The sequence below is a fragment of the Natrix helvetica genome (assembly GCF_964273705.1).
Source record: "Natrix helvetica genome assembly, chromosome: 3".
Taxonomy (NCBI): domain Eukaryota; kingdom Metazoa; phylum Chordata; class Lepidosauria; order Squamata; family Natricidae; genus Natrix; species Natrix helvetica.
The window spans coordinates 134,227,648-134,249,828 of NC_138549.1; the positions used below are offsets into that span (position 1 = coordinate 134,227,648).

The window sequence follows — 22,181 nt, forward strand, 5'->3', positions numbered from 1 at the left end:
GCAGGAACACATACTGGTACTTAGAACTTTAGGATTTTTAAAGTGATTTTGAGCTTGCCCAAGTGGATCCTCATTTTATCAACCATGGAAGGAAGGAAAGCTCGATCAACCTTGAGCTGGTCAGGATCCAATTCCTGGCAGTAGGCAGAGTTAGCTTCAATATTGCATTCTAATAACTGCGCCACCACAGCATCTGGTATAATACATGATACAATACATATCAACACCAATGATTTCTGGATAATAATGTTCTGTTGGATAAACATGTAAGCTATCCTTTGGCTTGTTTTAATAGGTTGTGAAATTAGCCATGATAGCTTAGTTTACCCATCAGTATTACATAAACCATGTTTAAAACCGTGGTTTACATATCATTCCTAGGCCAGAGGCAGCAAATGTATGCCTACTACTATATTTTGTGTAGCTTCCTGCTGTACTTTTGGGGGAGACAATTGAAATTTGTAAGGTATGTTGTAATGGAAGGGAGGGATTTAAAGGACCAAATATTTCCTATAGAAATGTAGATTATACTGTGAGTAGATTGAAACTCAACAGAGCCAAACCCAATTTTTACATAATTTGCTATTTCAAACCAGATACATCTGATTTCTGCTAATGGGGTGAAATGAATTGGATATAGGGCAAAATTCATATTTCTATAGTTATCCTTTGCATAGGACTAAAAATCAGCACAGTATGTTAAAGAGAATGGTGGAATATACTTCAGATTGCCTAGGTAGGAACTGATTGTTAAGGTATAATGAGGTGTAATGAAGCTAAATGAAGCAAAGGAGAGCTTCAATAAGGCATTTCTGTAAGTTGCATGATCAATTTCTTTAGATTATGTACTAGTATCAGAAAAGAAAGACTAGAAGCTTAGCATATCTGCAAGTAATTCAATCAGCATCAACATCAGCAGTGAAATTATGAAATCAAGGCAATGGTCCCTTACCCAGTAACCTTTCTCCCCATCACAGTATATGACATGGGTGGTAGTTACTAAGTAAGAGTTCAATATATAGAGATGAATTTCAACTCTGAAATTAAAAAAAAAGTCAGTTCATAATTTCACAGGTTAAAACAGAAATATCTTCAGGAGTAGTTAAGCAAAAATGTTCAGATGGTGTATGTGATCCTGTGATCTCACAATTTTTTTATTTTTGCATAAGACATATGGAAAAGGGCCCAGCTTAGATAGTATAGTCATAGTTGCCATCCTGACTTCTTTTAACCAGCAGATAGCCCTGGGGTTAACCCAGGCACTGACATTTTGGATGGCAAATTAAGGCCTCCTTCAGATTACTAAAATAATGAGTTTTTCAGTATATTGGGATGTAGAGCAACATTTTTTTAAAATTACAAGACAGTAAAAAAGGTTTTAAGTTGCACAGTTAACAGTGTGGTTTCCATGCAGTGTTAAGTTTAGATTAACAAAAACAGATTAACAAAATTTCCTGTTTAGCCTAATGCATGGATCCAGCTATTTGTATGAGCCAATGGATAGAATTTAGAGTCGCCTTAGTTGAATCCTTCAACTGATAAGACCTCTTATGGTACAATGTGCAGGAATGCCTCATTTTAACAACTCAAAATGGAAACATTTACAAAGGTGGGATTTTTTAAATAATTACTTTGAAATTCAGTTTTCAAAAAACTGGTCACATCCTATTCAAAAATTTGATTCCAGACTCAGTTTAAGATGTATTAACGTGAAATCTACTGTTTAGTGGCTTCCAATAATTGCTCATCTGATAACTGTAATTTTAATGTGAAAAAAGAAATAAAAAGCAAATACAGAAGATAACTTTGTCAGCACAGTTTTCTCCTTTTCCTCTGAACAATGCTTGAACATGCAGTCTGTCTTCCTTCTGCAACACAAATTCTAGCTCAAAATATCTTGGGCTATATACTTGGTGAAGATATATAAAAATGAAAGCAAGATATCAAAAGACAGTATGTTGTGGACATCAGATATGTCAAAGCTTAAACAAATCTAAGATGGTTAATAAATTGCACATTTTAGTAAGAAAAGAAGAGTACAGTTCACAATGCTGTGTAGCAGTGTGTGTGTCTTCTTGGCATAAATGTGGCCACGCAGGTTTGTCTCCAGAGAAAGACATTAGGAGAATATTGGTATAAAGCTTTAGATGGTTATACCTCACAGTCCTAAACTTTCTAAACAGTGTAACAACAGTTAACAATTGGTGAACTATTCTGAAACATAGATTATTTTTAAACCATCTATTAACAGTATTGTATAAATGGATTAGAAATGAAATTCTAATATAAAGTAGGCCCCCAAATCTAAAAGCAACATCTCCTCGTTGAAAAGAAATGATGCTTTATCTAGGGAAAGTAAAATATTATATTGCTGTATCCATTAAGCCAATGTAACTTCTGTTTCACTAAGAGCCACAGGACTGTATTACAAAATGAGATTCAGTCCATGCAAAGTTTTGGCTCTTAAAATAGTCCTAACAAAGGACACATCCACTGACTATTGGCTATTATATACAATGGGAGACACTTCCATTACTATTAAAGAAACACATATAAAACATAAAGAAAGCATGGGCATAGATTACATTTCAATTATGAACATCTGCAGCAGCTGCTTCAAATGATTTTGCCCTCTGAAACTTGCTTGAATATTTTTTTTTAAAGTAAATTTTCTTGAGGCCATTTTCTGGACTTTAAAAATACAGAACTAGTTAATCTAATCACATTCTCTACCAATCTGTGATAACCAAAGTAATACCTTGAAAAGCAAAGAATTGTGGTGAACTATGAAAGCCTGTTCTTTTGTTCCACAAATATGATTTTTTTTCACAGACAATAATTAGCAGACAAATACACTGTTTGCAACTGCAATTTTTGTTGAATTAAAGGCAATTACAGAATTGTGTTTAGAAAAAGTGCCATCTAAAATGAATGTTTCATTAGTGCTTGTGTGTGTGTGACTGCATGCAGGCATCTGTTTTGCTACTGCGCACTAAAGGCTGAAGCCTGCAAAGACACACTCATGCAGAAAGGGATGGACAGTAGGTAGAACCGTTGAATCCACAGGCATTACTTAAAGCATGTTGTCGACCATGCAAACAGTAAGTCTTTGCAGGATTGAGCCCAGAAACAGGAATGTGTGCTCAGATCTTTCATAGTTGGAAAATGCCAGTTTTGTGGTTCTCTTATTCGTTCTTACACACGCATGCACACATGCACAAAAGAATGAAAATTAAATTCGTGTGACAAGATGAACTCTTTTTTTTTTAAAAAAATGTTTGGGTATAAAAGAAAATAAAGAAGTAATTTTGGTTAATAAAAGATCCTGCTGCATGAAGACAGAAAAAAAAATCACAAAATCCATTTTGGTCACCTTTTTCAGTCATTTCCTCATGAATAAATATTATCCATTAAAAACCTTTAAAAAGGTGCTGAGATACACAGTGTTATAATTCTACTTCTTTACTGACCTTCTTGTAGTTATGACAGGACTTATATATCACTATCCCAAAACTATTCTACGCCTCATGTCTTAGAACAAGGCTTCCACTTGTCAAAGAGAGATCCTTTGGCCACTCTGTTCTTACATGCACACACACACGCATACATACACCCATACATACAAACACAGCTTCCTGATTCTTCTGAGCTCGCTCTGCAGCATGAATGTGAGTTTAAAGGAAGCTGCCTCCTTCGGCTCTCATCCTCAGTTCTTAGATGTTGGTCAGGTTGGTCCATTGTCCATCCAGCCATTCATCTAGGCACAATTTGCAGCAAAGAAGGAACATGGAAGTTGGGGAGAAAGGGAGAAAGATTGGCCTTCCAATCTACTGCCATCATGTTTGACCAAGCCAGTCTTACAAAGCTGAAACCTTGACAATGTTGCTGCTAGCCATGATTGTGTTTGTTGGATGGCTGGGGCTGGAGGAGGAAGGTCTGTTTTCACCTTCTGGTGCCAGGGCCGGTGGTGTTGGGATGCTGATGATTGCTGTGGTTATTTGGGCAGCTTTGCAGTTCGGTCTCAGACCATCATCTGATTTCATATTTAGGCTGGAGCGACTATAAGATTAAAAAAAAACATTTTCTGTTCATTTTAAAGGTAAGAACAGAACTGCTGCAAACTTTGTACATGTTTGAACTCCCGATTTTAGAACTCTCCCCCATGCATCTTTTATCCTTGGGCTGTGAGCAGGCAAGAACCACACTCTAACAAACATCTGTATGACAGAGACCGACAAACAGATGTGGGTAATACTACTCCATTTTCCATGATGGACAGGCAGAGGTACATCCTTGCACCTCACAATCCTTAATATTCCCAACCATAGAAGGGTCTTTACTTTAGCCTGATGTAGTGCACTACCTTCAGCACTCCTAGCTGGAAGATAAAAAAAGATATCATAACAATTACAAGTATGGCCTTGTGATTCAGTACAAGTAGAAACTATTGAACATGTTCTTTTGTACTGCCAGTTTTACACAGCATCTTAAAATTCTCTAATTTCCCCTCTTCTGATTAGTAAAACAGGATACAGTGGTCACCAGTTCTTATTTTCTGATATTAACCCTGAAATAACATAAAGGATTGCCAGGTTCTGTGAAGAAAATTAGATGAAGAATACTTAAGAGCAATTGAAATTGTTTATGTAGGACAGAGGTGGGGAACTATGGCCTTTTTATGACTTGTAGACTTCAACAAGTCATAAAAGGGGCTGTAGTTCCCCACCTCTGATGTAGAGAATGGCTTTGCCTAAGTATTACCCTCTGGTCATTTTTATTTATGTCAGCTGTTATAATGTATCTTCTTCAGATTTGTCAGGGACTCTATAATTCTATATTTTAGGATAGTCAACTAATAAGAATGAAGATTTTTGGCATATTTTTCTATGTGTCGTTCCTGTTTATTTATTTTTGGATGATATTTGAAAACTAATTATTTTTCTGTTTTCTTCTTTCACCTGGTTAATGACTGCAATAAAGTTATTTGATTTTGAGCTGCTATGAACTTTGGATATGTTTGAAATATAGGGTGTGTGAGAAAAAGTGGTGGAAAAAGTTGACAGTAAAACTAATACTTGATTGAAGTTTGTCTTTTATTTTCCTGAGTCTTCCTCCCTTATGAAGCAGGCTTCTATTTTTCTACCTCAAGTTCAGAATGGCTTCATAGTCATGCATTGAATTTTACTGTTGTAAAGTGGAAAAGGGCAGGCACATATGTGGCATTATTTGCCTTCTTCTCATGACTTTGGAGGCTTCTTTATCTATCTTAACCCCGAAAAGCTCTCTGGAACGATTTTCCTCCTGATCCTTTCTCTTGTGATTAATTGAAACGTGGAGATTCAAAAGATGAATGAAATGAAAGGGTTCTGTACTCAGACGGTCTATCAAAAGCTATATGTCTAATAATATGGCAGACAGTTATTCCATCTATTGTAATCCTGTCTCAATGTAGGAACTCTCTAATTTGTCTGTGCTATAGTGGTCACTAAATATTTATCTGGAACTTGTTTTCCTCCTTCCTGTTATAACAAGTATGCCTTCATATCCAAGCATCACCTGGTGCTGACTCACATATTCCTAATTAGAAAATATTTTCCAGATACAATCCTTCCTACAATCAAAGAAAAACACCTACTCATTATAGTTCCAAACCTCCTTCAACTATTATGATTAGTTATCTATGTCAGTGCATATTTCTGAAGGCTTACTGTACTTTGCTTAAAAGATAAAATTTGACATTACCTCTTGCAGTCTATAAATACTATTATCTGTACATACATATGTGAAATAAAAGAAATCATAAAGCCTGATTTGATGTTCCTAAGTAAGGTTTATAAATGTAGCTCAAATCTAATTTGTATGGAAGTGGTATGTTATCTAAAAGGGGTAGGTTTAATTTTCTATGGAAAGAGAGGAGTTTAAGCAGGATTCTCACTAGCCAGAACATAATATAAATTCCAATTAGTAGAGCACTGTAATTCACATTGAATTTATGTGGGTAATTGCATATATTGTTCAGGATGAGGAGAAAATCAGAATACCGACGAGGTAAATAATGACGTGATCCAGGAGATGTCAGAATGCATCATTCATGAAATACTGGAAGACTGTGAAAGCATTAGTCAACCCAAAGAGCATGACTATATATTTGAAATGCTCACATTGGATGAGAAACACATTCATCTCCTTTACTAATGTATACTATATTATATGCTTTTCTAAGGTCCATCTTGGAAAACAACCAAGCCTTTCAGAACCATTTCAGAAATGAGTGACAAAGGATAGGATTTTTGCATGGTAATCTGGTTCAATTACCAGCAATCATTTCAGAGCCTAAGGTTTCCTAATTTCCTTTTTTTAATGAATAAGTTCAATATAGGAGCTGTTGCAGGAGAGGATGAGGATTGAATTAAAAAAAAATATCAGTGAAGATTGCCAATTCAAGTCCTAAGAGGGAGTTGAGTTGCCAGACTGGGATCTTGGCCCCAGGCCTCAGGTACCAGATCAACGGGGCATTCATATGATCACTGAAGTGGTATTGATCATCTTTTGCTTCAATGAATATGTCTGTGAAGTCTCAGTACTTAAAGAGAAGACCATGAAGTGCCTCTCGGTCATGTTTGGCAGCTAAAATGCCAGTACTTCCCAGGGTTCCAGGAACCTAATAAAAAATTATGCTCAGTGGTTCTGAGATCATGTCTGCTAGCTCTTTCAGAACCCAGGGATACAATCTATCTGGTCCGGCAATTTGAAGTTGTCTAGAATAAATACGTATTCTCTGGGCTATTTTGACTTGTATTCCTATTCTGTCTTCTACAATACTACTTTTGATACGTTGGACTATTTTTTTCCTTTTATATAAAGACAGATGCAAGGAATGAATTAAGCAGTTCCGTTTTCTCCCTGCTACATGTCATGCCCTTGCCATCTTGTCCCATTAGTGAACTGATCATTTCCTTGATATTTTTTACATGTTGAAAAAAACTTTTAAAATTATTTTTGGTATTTGTTGCTAGTCTTAGTTCATTCTGTACCTTAGTTTCCTGACTTCATTTTTGCAGATTCAGGCTACGAATTGGTATTCCTTTTTAATTATGTGTCCCGCTTTCCATTTTTTATTTTTTACATTTTAATTATTAAGTATCAACGTAGATGATTGAAGTTATTTTGTGTTATTATGTCTGTTTTTAAAACTTTTTAAAAATATAATATGCTTATTGTTTTATTTTTATTTTTTTCTGAAAGCTGCCCTACGTATCTTTTTATGATATAGGTAGCCATATTAACGATAAATAAATGGAGGAGCATATTTTCATTAAGATCTCAATTTGATCATTACCATCCCCATCCATTAAGTACTGAGACTTTGCAGACACATTCAGTGAAGCAGAAAATGATCAGTTACCACTTCATTGATTATATGAATGCAGGTCAGGACTGGGAAAAAAATCTTGAAATCTTGAAAGTTGAAAGTCAGTTTTTTTTTTAAACAAAGTTTTATTGGTTTTTTAAAGAATTTACAGGGAAAAAGGTAATGGAAAGGTACAGATTTTGGCAGTTGCAGTGTGCGGTAGGTGCCCCCTCCCTCCATACTCAAAGTATACATTTAGACAAAATTCATTACTAAATAGTAACATATAGTCAGCATATAATAATTTCGGTCAACTTATGTCAAGCAGATTTTCTTATTCATTTTTGTGATCTGGGTTTTCTCGGTATTGCCCCATCTCCCCCCGTTGGCAGAGCTCCGGCCCCTCCCGTGTCCTGTGTATCTGGTGTAGAGTGAAAGTCAGTTTTAATACAGAAAAGAAAAGGCAGATTTCTCCATCCTTAAGTTCATATGAACTTGATTTCAGAAACGTTGCTGCTTTGTTTTTGCTTCTAAATGGTTCTTCCATGTACATGAGTGAAACAATTCATATTATCTTCTTCTTCTGATACTAATTAGTTTAGTGCCCTATCGAGGATCTTTACCCAAGAAGGAAGTGACAGCTCAGTAACATTTAAAAAGAGACCAGAAGCTGAAGTTTTAGCCCCACTAACTGAAAATGCAAGGGATGAAGTTATATTTGCTTTTAATTTGAAGCAGATTTTTAAAAAATCAACAGAGAGAGGAAAAACCCAACTCATTTGAAACATTGATATATTTTTCTTTTGCTACTGAAAATTTTTTAAGTTAGGAAAGGAAAAATGAATTAGAACCACATAAACTATTGTCAAGTCAATAACACATTGTTTTTAATTGAACCATAGCCTAGCTAGAGAAATTAGTCACTTTCTTTTGTTTGCATTTCAAACAAAATTAATCAGACTTTGCTGAATTCCTTGAAATAGTCTCTTGGAATTTTTTGTTTTGTCTTCCAGATATATGTAACAAAGTCTGTATTAGATCTCACATATATTATATTATATATTTTATATTAAAGACAAATTCCAGATTTGGTTTTTGAAAGCTGTGCTTTTGTCTGCCTTCATTTTGGGCTAATGTACAAATTATATAGCAAATTTTGGTTTCTTGCTATTCACGATAACTTCCCATCTAATACATAAAAGCCCATACAACAGATCAATACATTCTGCAAAAGGTTAGGTCCTGACATCTGAGTGTGATATGTAAGTTATTTAAACGTTTACTGGATGATGCTTGCCATTACATAAGGCAGCTTTTCCCCAATTCAATACACTCCAATAATATTAGGCTGGTATTTTTGAGAATTCCTATATAAAAAAAAATAGGATGTGGCCTGGATATACTATGAGTTGCAATTCCAAAATATCTCAAGGTGGTTGTTATTTAAGATCTTACTTTTGGTTCTTAATCCTAACATTAAGAACCATGACAGTATAACAAATCATATGGCAGAGTTCCCTCATCCAGCTAAATGTGGAATTAGAAAATGCAGATTTAAATTTTAGAATTCTCCAAATACTTTCACATATTCTTTTCCAAGCTGGAAAATTATCTCGAATGCAAACTCAGCATAGTACCTAAAACCACTTTTTCATGTTTGGGCTGGATGCCTATATGCTAGTCCACTTACATCAATGAACCCACCCACTTCTCCACTGTACCTTGTTGTCAACGACGGTTGTTCACTGCATTGGATATGTATGGTGCTGAGCTCCTGCATGCTCCGTAGTCGGGTTGCTGGCACATTGGAATTGGGGAGGTGCGTTGTCTTCTTACTACGTCGAGAACAGCAGGAGGTAGTCAAGCCCTGTTGACTTGAAAGGGAAGGGCTTCGGCTTGATGGGTAATTCTGCATTGAGCTCTCCAAGCAGTTTTGCTCAAACATCTGCTCATCAATGAACTCATGGTTCTGTCAGAGAGAGCATCAACAAATATCAGTAATCAGAGTTAGACTTTTAAACACTTTTATGTGTTCTCCATGGGAATCGTGACAGCATTTCCTTTCTTTAAAATGCATCTGGCTGTCATGTTGAAAAATAATTTGCTTAGGGTAATATAGTTCAGTTATATCCAATTCCATAGTCTGAACATTTGTTTTGCCGTTGAATATCAGGAGGAAATATCCTGACAGCTAATTGTGGAAGTATTCACATAACTGATTGGTGTGATTCAATAAACAAACATTTCCTAAATTAAGAAATATATTTCCTATTTTTATTAGGGGAATAAATTTAAGTATTCTAATTTGTTTCCAGATATTAGTGTATTTTTAAATAAAACCTGACATTCAAATATGTGGATGCCATATGCTGAATGATGCCATATTTCTGAACTGTTATAAATTAACTCAAATATAATTGACATAGTTGAACGGTGGAGTCCTTGGGTTGCTTGCAGACATTTCACTATCTGACCAGGTGACATGACCAGTGCTAGTGAGTGTGAGGTTTGCTCCCTGCTTATATATAGTACCTTGCCCTCTCACTATTGATCAGGATGTGTTTTTTCCCTATGGTAGTTTCTTGATTAGAGTACTGATTTTTGCTTGATTTTTGTCTGATTTTTCCTGGGTGTTAATTGCTGGAGTGGACCTGTTCTTGTCTTTTTGTTTCCTTCTAAGCTTTTCATTGTCTTTTTTGAATAATGTGTAAATTTGGTTTACCTCTGTGTGTTTATTAATGACTGATTTGTCTAAATGCCAAGCTATCATAGTGTTTTTGGATGTAGTTTAGTCTAGGATGCTCACAGTTTACTAGTTCAACTATGTTGAATCTGTCCATGTGTTCTAAAATTGAGGAGTTTTCATCATGTTTTCTGAGTGCTAGTTGGTGTTCGTAGCTCTTCTGTCTGTCTGTCTGTCTTACACAGTGTTTGTAATAGTCCTTATAGTGTGTGTGTTAGGATTCCAAGTAACCCCCAATGAAAGAAAACTCCGAGGCTTGATGTTCCTCAAAGTTCCATCTCCTGCACCCACAAATCCATCACATGGTCCAATCAATTCACTGTCCCAACTGAGACAATCCCCAGTCACTGCCATCCAGGTGCAGACCAAATTTCCTTGACTCCCAAAGAAAGGAATGTTGTTATGGCTAATCCTCCACCACTCCTTGTAATCCCCCGTTTTCCCAGGCACAAAGTGTGGCAGCCCTGAAGCTCCAATGAAAAAGATGGCTTCCAGGGCTGACATGGTGTTGACTCCTGTTTTTTCTTCTTGGGCTACTGGTGGACTTAAGATGTTTTGGAGGGGTTTAGTTGGTTTGTGTGCTATGGTGCTGTCATGTGGTTGTAAGTCTGATGGCTGTTTCTGAGATGTTTTTGATGCATGGCAATGTTACTCTTGATAATATGTTGGTTGTTGTGTGGCAGTAGGTTGAGTGGTCAGGCACCTTTTGAAAAAGTTGTATGGGAAACTGAACAGTTGGTTTCTTTTTTTCTGGTATCCTGGGTTGCTACAGCGTGTTTGTACTTGTTTAATACAATAGCAGAGTTGGAAGGGACCTTGGGGGTCTTCTAGTCCAACCTCCTGCCTAGGCAGGAAACTCTAGACCATTCCAGACAAATGGCTATCCAACATAAAGACTTCCAGTGTTGGGGCATTCACAACTTCTGGAGGCAAGCTGTTCCACTGATTAATTGTTCTAATTGTCAGGAAATTTCTCCTCAGTTCTAAGTTGCTTCTCTCCTTGATTAGTTTCCACCCATTGCTTCTTGTTCTACCCTCAGGTGCTTTGGAGAATAGTTTGACTCCCTCTTCTTTGTGGCAACGCCTAAGATATTGGAACACTGCTATCATGTCTCCCCTAGTCCTTCTTTCTCTTAAGCTAGACACACCTAGTTCCTGCAACCGTTCTTCATATGTTTTAGTCTCCAGTCCCCTAATCATCTTTGTTGCTCTTCTCTGCACTCTTTCTAGAGTCTCCACATCTTTTCTACATCGTGGCAACCAAAACTGAATGCAGTATTCCAAGTGTGGCCTTACCAAGGCATTATAAAGTGGTATTAACACTTCATGTGATCTTGATTCTATCCCTCTGTTTATGTAGCCTAGAACTATGTTGTTGTTTTTGGCAGTTGCTGCACACTGCTGGCTCATATTTAAATGGTTGTCCACTAGGACTCCAAGAACCCTCTCACAGTTACTACTATTGAGCAAGGTATCACCTATACTGTACCTGTGCATTTCATTTTTCTTGCCTAAATGTAGAACCTTACTCTTTTCACCATTGAATTTCATTTTATTAGATAGTGCCCAATGTTCAAGTTTGTCAAAAACCCTCTGTATCTTAAGCCTGTCTTCTGGAGTGTTGGCTATTCCTGCCAGCTTGGTGTCATCTGCAAATTTGATGAGTTCCCCATTTATTCCCTCATCCAAATCATTGATGAAGATGTTGAGAGTACTGGGCCTAAAACAGAGCCTTGGGGGACTCCACTGCATACTTCCCTCCATGTAGATGCAGTTCCATTGAGGACTACACATTGAGTGTGGTTGGTCAGCCATTTATGAAACCATCTTGTGGTGATGCTGTCCAACCCACATTCTTTTACTTTATCTAGTAGTAGGTTATGGCCTACCTTATCAAATGCCTTACTGAAGTCCAAGTAAACTATATTGATGGCATTCCTCTGGTCCACTAATTTTGTCACTTTGTCAAAGAATGCAATAAGATTAGTCTGGCACAATCTGTTTTTGACAAACCCATGTTGGCTTTTGGCTATTACTTTGTTTACTTCTAGGTGTTTGCTAATTCGTTGCTTGATTATCTTTTCCAGAATCTTTCCTGGTCTTGAGGTCAGGCTGATAGATCTATTTTTTTCCAATCTTTCAACCTCAATGAAAGAACAAAATTCAGGAATCAGCTAGTGCAACTACATTTTCCAAGTATGAACATGTCACATGATCTCACCTCTTAAAGAGTTAGAAATATTTCTATGAGAAATTTGAAACTCTTTTTTTATCCTAAGAATAGAGCAATATATTTGTATATGTACATGTTTTCAAAGATATATTTTTCCTTTGCTCCTTCCTTCTGTTTTTGGGGGGAGAACCCAAAATGTGGTCACATGACCATGGAGGGGCGGATGTTGGCATTTTGAATCCAGGTCAGAAATATCTTTTTCAAAGGTCGTTGTAACTAAGTGATTGGTTATAAGTTGAGGACTGCTTATATCTTCTGTACGGAGGGATGAGTAACTATAGAAATGTACAGGGTTCATGCATTTTTAATTGGGATACACCTTTATATTTTGCCTGTTAGATGAGTTGTATGCAAAGAAACACAAGTCAGTCTTATGGAATCTATGGCTACTTCTTTTTTGATGTATTTACTTTGCATTTGGGTTGCTGAAACACAATATGTTCTAGCAAGGGAATATATAATTCCATCACCAGTTACTGCAATGCAAGTATTTGGATGTAATAGCAATGTGGTAGGCCTGCTTCAGAGCTATGAAGCAGAGACAGGTGCTAAACAAGGCATAATTGTGATTAACATGGCAAATAAATAGAAATAAAGTAATATTTTATCATTTCTTAATAACAGATAAAAATTTACAATGGAGCAATCATTTATAATGATTAATGAAATCATTTTAGCTGAATAGTGTAGAACTATACACAGAAAATTTATATTTTATGCTGGGATGTAATGAATGGAGAAGCTTTAATCTAGCATTCTGGAGACCATCCTCATCTCCATCACTGTCGTTATCATCGTCATCATCAGGAAGGACTTGATAGTTGGTAAAAAATGCCAAAATCCAGTTTAAACAGCTGGCTGACCACTATAATAAAATATCTATGCTGCCCAACCTTCAATGACTCTGGGAAGCTCCCAACAATCAAAGAAATTGTTGCAGATGCCTTTTACGTTACCTTTTAAGTTTCTTGTTTGTGACTTCATCCTAAAATGAAATGTCTTCATACTCTACTGACTTACTGACTTACCATAAATTTTTCAACAGGCCACAACAATTCTCAACTATGTTTTATATAAACCCAGAACATAAAAGTAGAAATCTTGGACTAGAATCGTTATAGTTTGTAATCTAAAAAAATAATGATAGGCAGATCAGGAATGTATAATATAGGTATTCAGCAAATAGGTGAGAAATGAATGGGAACTTTACCTATGATAAGAGTTAAAAGGAAAAACAAAAAAAAACATCTTAGGATATATCAAAGCTGCCACATCCACATCAAATAATTAAACATTCACATTTAGCATATTTGAGTCTTTAAAAATAGATAAAGCAATTGTTCTCCCTCATTCAATAGACTTAACAGTGCTCAAAGCCACCAGATAATAAAAAAAGCTCCAACATGCACAATCTACTAAAACAGGACCATCACAAGGAAGGAAGCAACACTTGAGACATGGCACAGAGATGGCAGTAAACAGATTGAATTAAGAAAGAAATACCTTGAAGGTGGAAGTTCGTACAGATAACAGGGGATCATCCACAAGATAGGACAATCCCTACAGGACAACATGTCAACAAAAGATAAAAACACTATTGATTGTCCATTCCAGCATTCCAAAATCCAATCCCAACATTCTGCCTAGCATCTCACTCGTTTGAATGGGCAATGAGGCCTTTCCTCAATCTTATTTTAGATTGAACTGTCATCTCACTGGTAGCAGAACTCTCCAAAGTAGCAAGGAAAAAAGTAAATTACTTTATAAGCCACTAATGGAGGCTCTCTCAAATGGAAATGATTGACAAAAACTGAGGTTGCTTCCAGGCCTAGATTGCACAGTGCACTAACTGTGCCTTATTCAAGGAAAATATAAGTGCACATAATGCCATGATTTAATTATAATCAACCCATGCTTTCCCATTTATAATTAGAGGCTTTTTAATAGCAAAACATTAAACAAGGAAAATATTGTGAAATTTTTATTCAAGATACTGTGGTGTTATATTCCCAGGCAATAAGCACAAACAACTTAAACTTTTGACAAAACCTATTTTTATTTACTACTATGGCATAATCTTTGTTTGTTATCTGAGTATTAGTTATGGATTATTACATACTGTAGAGCTTTTTTTAAATGCAGCTGAATATATAAAACGTGTTATATGATTTCCAAATATTTACATGGTTAGATTAAAGGTTCAAATTAGCTGCTTTCTCCTCCTTTAACCTCCCCCCCCCTCTTGTAACAAGAAAAAGTTTTGGTTACTTTTCTACTCCTACCATTTTTTTTCTTTTTACTTGGAGCAGAAAGTCTTTACATTGCAATGTAATTTTTTTACAGACCTCCTTTAACAAGCTACTTTCCCCTCCTCCTCAACTTTTTCCCTACTCTTTGGCCTGCATGCTGGTTCAGGCTATACAGAAAACAAAGGGACGAGGGAAATTGATAATTTAGGGATTTTATTGTTGTTCTCTGACTTGCTCAGTTAATTGTTTCCTTCACAAACTTGAGCTTTCTTTGTTGTTTCAGTTCTATTTCTGGGTCAGCATCACCAGGATCATTGCCCATCTGCCATGATTCGTTCCCTGGATCTCTCCTCAGTTGCTCTGAAAGCATTCAGCTTTTTCTCCAGGGCACCTGCAGGGATGATCTTTCCTCAACTCCAATTTCTTCTATTCTTTGGTTGTTCTAAAAGTCCTCAACTTCTCCAGGAACTAAACATGTTCCAGAATAGTCTTTAGCCATTTTCTTTGAGAAGCAACATCAGCAGCAATAATAAACGGCCATAATCGTGATAAATTTCAATAATAACAATTCAAATATCCAGAACTACAACCAAGATTAAGGAAAGCTCCGTAAACTCTCCTGTATTCGGCCTTAAAATGCCAATTCTTGCCACCTTGTACCTTCGTGATTTTCAGGTGTACATGCAGTATTGGACATTTAACTGAAAGTTATTGGTACCAGTAATTTCATGAGGTTTTTCCTGAGTAATTCCCAGTAATTATATTGGGGCAGGTAGAGTCCCAGCTGCTCTTAAAGAGTTGGACATCTTCTCACAGAGAAGAAAACAACATTATGACAATTCCTTAGCAGCTGTAAACAGAAAACTGTGCAATTGGGTCAAGTGAGAAAATTTATCCTGGGGAAAGATAAATAATACATTAGGGATTCTGCTTCTTCCTCTATTATGTGAAGTATATATCCTATTTCCAACTGCAAAGCTATTTTGTGTCCTACTGTAAAAGCTTTTCAGTCCTAAAGCAAGGTTTTTTCCTTCTTTAAAAGTGACTCCAATGTTACACAGCCTTCCAAAATAAATAAATAATCTTTCTGAATAATGTGGTAAGTGTGCAATCTTCTTTCTGGAGAGCAGATTAAGACTACACAAAGTCTTTGAATGGGGTACATAGCGAGCAATAACTTGACCAATAAATCCCTCTCCCCCTCAGCTACTGTGTAAGTGTAGATACATAGCAAACACTTCTGAAAAGGGAACTGGCTATGCATGTACATCAGTGGTGGGATTCAATTTCTTTCTGCCCAGTTCTGAGGGCATGGCTTGGTGGGCATGACTTGGTGGGTGTGGCAAGGGAAGGTTACTGCAAAATCCCCATTCCCTCCCGATCAGCTGGGACTCGGGAGGCAGAGAATAGATGGGGGCGGGACCAGTCAGAGGTGGTATTTACCGGTTCTCCAAACTACTCAAAATTTCTGCTATCAGTTCTCCAGAATTGGTCAGAACCTGCTGAATATCACCTCTGATCAGGGCCTGATTTAGATGAAAAGAGGCCCTAGGCTATTCCACTTATGGGGCCCTTTCACCTCCCATTTTAAGTTTGTAAATTACATGAGAGATAATAAAATACATCATTACTGTGATATATATCAATATATTAAATGAAACATGTTGTAATTGGTATTAACCTTTATAAAAAATGTGGCATGGATAATAAATAAAAATAAAAGGCCCCCTCTTGATCTTGAGGCCCTAGACTGAAGCCTAGTTAGCCTATAGGAAAATCCGGCCCTGCCTCTGATGTACATATAATGCGGGCAAATGGAGCAAGTCTTAGAAACAACAACACTGAACCTTCTGCAGAACAAGGTTGCTTTCATGTTTCAAGAAAGGGTGTTTTATAAAGTGCTCATTTTGAATAGCTTACACTGCCCTATTCACCAGTGTGTCTTAGCTAAATCTAACTCTGGCTTTAATAAGAGAATCACCATTATGATGCTTTGTTCTGACTCTATTCACTCTATATATTTGGCAGTTCTGGAAAAAGTGAGATAAGATGGACTAAATATTGGCCTGGGGATAAACAAAGCTAGTATCGTGAACCAAGGAGAAAATTGGAATTCTCTGGCTAGTCTAATGAGGCTACAATTAACTAATGGAGAAAAACACTTCAACTTTTGAGGAATTGTCAGTTATGGCCAAAGGCTTGCAAATCATAAACTGGGAAGGAATGGACCTTGTTTCCCAGATCTGCTTTCAATGATTGGGAGCAGAAAACTCTGGAAAATATTAATTTGGAACAGATTACTATCAATCAATGTTTTTCAACATCTTTAATAGGAATGGACTTCGATTCCCAGAATTTTCCTGCAAATATTCTGAGGAATTCTGGTGGTTGAAGGCCACACATTTTTAAATTGCCAAGGTTAAGAAAACACCACTCTAGATTAACAGTGGGAGTGTGTGGAAAAGGGACTCAGAGATAGGAAAGCTGGGAAAAGACCAATTATAAGATAAAAGATCTAGTATGATTACTAAATGGAACAATTGGAATTGTGATTTCAAAGACCTTTGCCTGGAAGCACCTGAGAAAATAGAAGCTGCATATTCATATAGAAAAAGGTTGAACATTTCAGTCCAATATTATTTGGTTGCTTATTTTTTAAATTGATAGCAAATACTTCCCAACATTGTTTTACTTAAATAGCTGAATTTAAAGATGATTCATCACATCTCAGATGTTTAAACACAAAGCTTCGACAATAGAGAATACAAAAAGCATGATTTTAGATTTAAGGAAAGGTGAATTGCCCCTTGAAACCTGTAGCAATGCTTATGTATAGGTCATTCTTCATTCCACTAGCAATTGTGGGACACTGCAAAAGAACTCTTTGGTGGCTCTAGAATTCATAGTCTACAATGAGACAATGTGTTGTTGTGATGTTTTTTAATTAGTTAGGTATGATGGAAAGGCATGCATGTTCAGCACAAATGCTGAATGAACTCTTTTGATGAATGCACTGGAAAACACACTGAACATGCTATATGTCAGTCCTTGAATGACAACCTCTCTTCAAAATGATAGATGGTTAGGTCAACAGCAACACACCCTTTCCAATAACTTAAACAGCTATATATTACTGATTGAGATTGCAGTGAGCCTCACCTGATTCCAATTCCATGCTGATGTAGCACTGCATGTATTTTCATTACTATTTCTGGTAGATTGAGATTTCAGCTGATTGGCGAATAATTTATTCTTATTCATTTAGATTGTATATACTTTGGTCATTAATTATTCTTTAAACAGCCAATCTCCAATGTTTTAGAAATGTATTTGCCTATTCCCCATTTCATTATGTTGAAAATAATTCAACAACTAATTATTTGAATCCATTGTTATTCATTGAATAGATTATTCTGACAATATAGCTTGTTTCTGAAGAACATATAATATATACTGAAGGGAGCTGGGATGATATTGTGTGTCCCTCCCAATCCATCTTAACACAGTATTCATAAAGTTTAGTTGGGGTGAATACCTTGTTCTTACTCTTCCCCTGTTTATTCTGTAAATGTGTAATGGGATTACATTATGTGTGTATGTATGTGTGCACACAATATGTATGAGTGTGTATTCCATTTTTCAACCAGAGCAGGTATCAAGATATACCATTTAATGTTCACAACAGCAGTATGATTTAACTAAAAAACACCTAGTCAGATTCATGGCTAAGAAAGAAGGTTCACCCTTTGTTTAAGTTATTAATAATGTAATTTAAAACATAAATATGCATTTCATATAATTTGGAAAAAACACAATTTAATAAGCTATAATATTTTAAGGAAAGACATTTATAATTCATATAATTAACAATCTATTTTCTCACATATTTTTCTAATTCCTGCAAGGCAACACATCATCATCATCATCATCATCATCATCATCATCATCATGGATTGAGATATACTAATAACCTTGAAAAATAATTGGTAGGTTTTGTTTGGAATATTTTAGGGACAGGATAAACCATGTCTGTACCTCTGTGCTCAAAGGAAAATAATTACATTCTTTGTCAGAGTGGACTCCTTTGTGATGGTTCAATCAGAATTAGGATGCAGATTTTATTACCTGCTGTTTAACACAAATTTGTAGGTTTGAAAATGCAAAAATACTTTTGTGTATAACATAAATTTAATCTGAAGAACAGACATGTATTTCCGTTACTATTAATGTAACTTTCCTAAATTATAAAACAATTACATGATGCATCTTTTGTTATTTTCAAATTGCCTAGAAGAATAGAGTAGATAAACTATATTTGCTAGCTGCACATAGTCACCTAAGTTAGGTGAATACATGCCTTCTGAATTTTTCTGTTAGCTCTCATTGTGGAGATAATATTCAAGACATGTTTGCAATGTTTATTGCATATGGTAAACATGCTTATGTAATATACTATCCTCCAGGATCCTTTTTCTTCTCCTTCTGTGCTCTCCATGTGAAGTTTTCTATTTGTTCCTACAAGAGTGGCAAGAATGACAACAATTCCTCCAAGGCTTTGCATTCTGTACTCACAAGTGGCCTTCTTAGGACTTTCCTCATGTATAATTCATATATTTAGTAAGGTCTATTGCTTTGTATAAAAAGCAGGGAGGATAAGATTGAAAATGTTATAATTTTAAGAAGGGCAAAGCAACAAATAAAATAAAATGTTTATTAAGATAATAAAGATACGGATATCAATCAATGCAACAGTGATCATTAGGAGGTAGTTGCATAGAGCAACTATGGGCTTTCAATATGTACTTAGGGGCAAATTCCATATACACATCTGGCTAAATGATCAAAGTTCAGGTAACCAAAAGAGTAATATGTTTTGGTATATAGCAGATTACTTTCATATGTACATTAATAATGGATCCACGGAGATGGCCTTCCAGATGTTCTTACAGTACTCCCAAATCTTAGCAGCCATACGCAGCATAGTCAATGGTGAAAAATGAGGGTATGGTGTAATACAACATATAGAGGGCCATCCATTGTTCACCCTTACTCTAGAATACAGGATTACTATAAATATTATAGTATGATTGTTAAATAGCCAATGAATAGTCTGCTCGGGTTTCATACTTCTATTTCAGAACTTATGCACATACTTCCTTTTCTGTTTCTTTTTTTCCCTAACTGTAGTTAACAAGTGTATTTGATAACAGTTTTGCATATTTCCAATAAATCATAATGTAATGACATTATTACAGGGAGGGACGAGAATATGGAAATTCAATTAAAATTAGGCTTAACAAGGCTCAATATTGACTCAGTCCTGGCATGCTAAATTTAATATATAACCCCCTTTTCTGTTTTTTATAAAAACTGCATAGGCTTGAGTGAAAAGAAACTCAAAAGCACTCCCTCTTTTTACTTACAGTTGTTTTTTCCAGGCAATGCAGCAGGTGGTGGTGCTGACTTTCAATGATGGATTTGGCTTTGCTGATATTGTGCTCACCGTCCATAGACCCCTAAGCAGACAGAAAAGGCAACCATGAGATCATTTCTACAGAGAAAATAGCAGTCTTATCCAGCATCTGAAAGTCCAATATGTAAAAGAGGAGCAAGAAAAAGACAAAGAAGTCTTGAGCTTCAATATCCTTGCCTAATAAGAAGTTCTACTGCATACTGTTATCCCAAAAGTTAAATTTTAAAAAAGGAAGGAAGAGGACTGAAAACTCCCCCGTCCCCCATAAAATAAAGGTGAAGACAGAGACAGAAAGAAAGACAGATTGGCAGGTAAAGCTACAAAATAAAGCTTAGTTGTTGTCTTCCCTAATCCCCAGATGGACACTGATTGGAAGGTTATATACATTCTAATCCAGACCAGAACAACAGATTGGGAGAATTTGATTCCATGGCAAAGTGCTGCAATAGCTGTCCAGACTGCATTTGCTACAACATAGTCAAGAAGATTTTACTCCTGGTAATAGAATCAACAGAAACATACCAGACAAACTAAAAATTGCCTATATATATAATTTAGACCTTTTTTTTAAAAAAAAAATCTCTCTCTCTCTAGAAAGCTGCACTAAACAGATCCACAGTCACAAAGGAGACTGGTTTACATTCCTAAATTGTGCCACCAAAGCAGCTACTTCTATATGTTTAGGTTAGCTCTGCTTCTGCTTTCTTTGACACACCAATAACATCTGCAGCTGCGATGCAAAGTACAATTTAATTCAGGTTGCATGGTTCTTGGTAGGAACAAACAGATCTTTGGAAAAGGTTAGTACACATCAGTGTAACAAACACATTAAAAAACTACAAAGAACTATTTCAACAACTATTATTTACAACGAGAGGATGGAAGCCTAAGTTTCCCTTTTTTGCCACAGCTGCACCACAGCTTCATCTTCGGCATGGAACATCTGAGCTACTCATAAAATGGTGATTGAAGATGTGGACAAAAATTCTGATGGTTCTCTAAACCCTGCACATAGGACAAGAGGCTTCATTTAGCTGGAAATACTTAAATTTCAGTTATCAGGGGTGAAGAATTGTTGTGAAGTAGATACTTTATCAATAATCAGCATTTATGCAGATCTAATAGCTGGTCAGAAAAAAAGATTTATGTGCAAGTGATTCATATTTAACACTTTCCGAAGGGAAACAGGATCTTTCCAAGGAATCATTTTAGAAAGGAATGCTTACTACTTCATAATTGTAGGGAATCGAAATGAATCTCTTCTCTGCCATCCAATCTCCTGCTTGTTCTAGGATAGTAAGCTATATTTTCCCAGCATTCAACATGAAGCCATGCCACAATGTTTGACATATGACCACAATTTGAACTGGAATATCTGTCATTGAGCAAAGCAGTTGTTAAGCAAGATATCACATGATGGCTTCGCTCAATGGGAGCAATCTTGGCATTGCTAGATGTAAGCAATCTTGCCAGTCAAAGTCCCAGATAAAGGGTGTGAGGTGCCTTTAGATGCCTTGTGCTGCCTCCATTCAGGAGTTGAAAATACTCCATTCCAAAATGTAAGCTAAAGGAATCCGTGCTAAAGGAATTTGACTTGTGCAAGCAGGCATGAAGCTGAAATCTTTTGGCAGTGTAATGGACTGTGGAGATTACCTTGGGGAACAAGAGGAAGAGATGCTGCCTGGGAAACAACCAGACAACAGAGGCAACCCCCCCCCCCCCAGTGGCTTCATGGTCAGAGAAAGAAACTTAGAAAGACCTGCCTTAATGGATCAAACAATTAAAAGGGTGGCAGGAAGTTTTGCACTTTCAGACTCTGTTAATGTGTTTCAGCTCTGCGCAGGCACAAATAATTTCAGCTCCATGCAAGTCAGTACAAGTCTGAAATTCTACAGCATGCAGCTCCTTGAAAAAGGATTTCAGCTTGGCTCTGCTTGCTTGGAGCTGAAAAGTTTTGGCAGGGAGCTCTTTCAGTCAGTGCCCAGAGATGAAAAGAGCGCAGCAACTTGTAACCTTCCCTGTTGACTTCTCCACTGACTTTTAAGGGAAGCCGGCAGAGAGGATTGTGAATGGCAATCACATGAATGTGGGGATGGGGTGGGGGTTGGTGCGATCAGCTGGGGGCTAGGTGT

At 36.4% G+C, this 22,181-nt stretch overlaps 1 protein-coding gene across 1 annotated transcript in view; it reads right to left on the reverse strand.

Moving 5' to 3' along the window:
* Positions 1-3,541: 3,541 nt before the first annotated feature.
* The window catches only part of KCND3 (potassium voltage-gated channel subfamily D member 3), a 336,188-nt gene continuing 317,548 nt past the window's right edge, over positions 3,542-22,181 (reverse strand). The window contains exons 5-8 of the mRNA XM_081946152.1: positions 20,000-20,092; positions 13,831-13,887; positions 9,073-9,320; positions 3,542-4,059 (exon numbers count right to left, since the gene is read on the reverse strand). Coding sequence (XP_081802278.1) covers positions 3,858-4,059; positions 9,073-9,320; positions 13,831-13,887; positions 20,000-20,092 — 600 coding nt within the window. The 3' untranslated portion in view covers positions 3,542-3,857. The remainder of the gene's footprint in view (positions 4,060-9,072; positions 9,321-13,830; positions 13,888-19,999; positions 20,093-22,181) is intronic.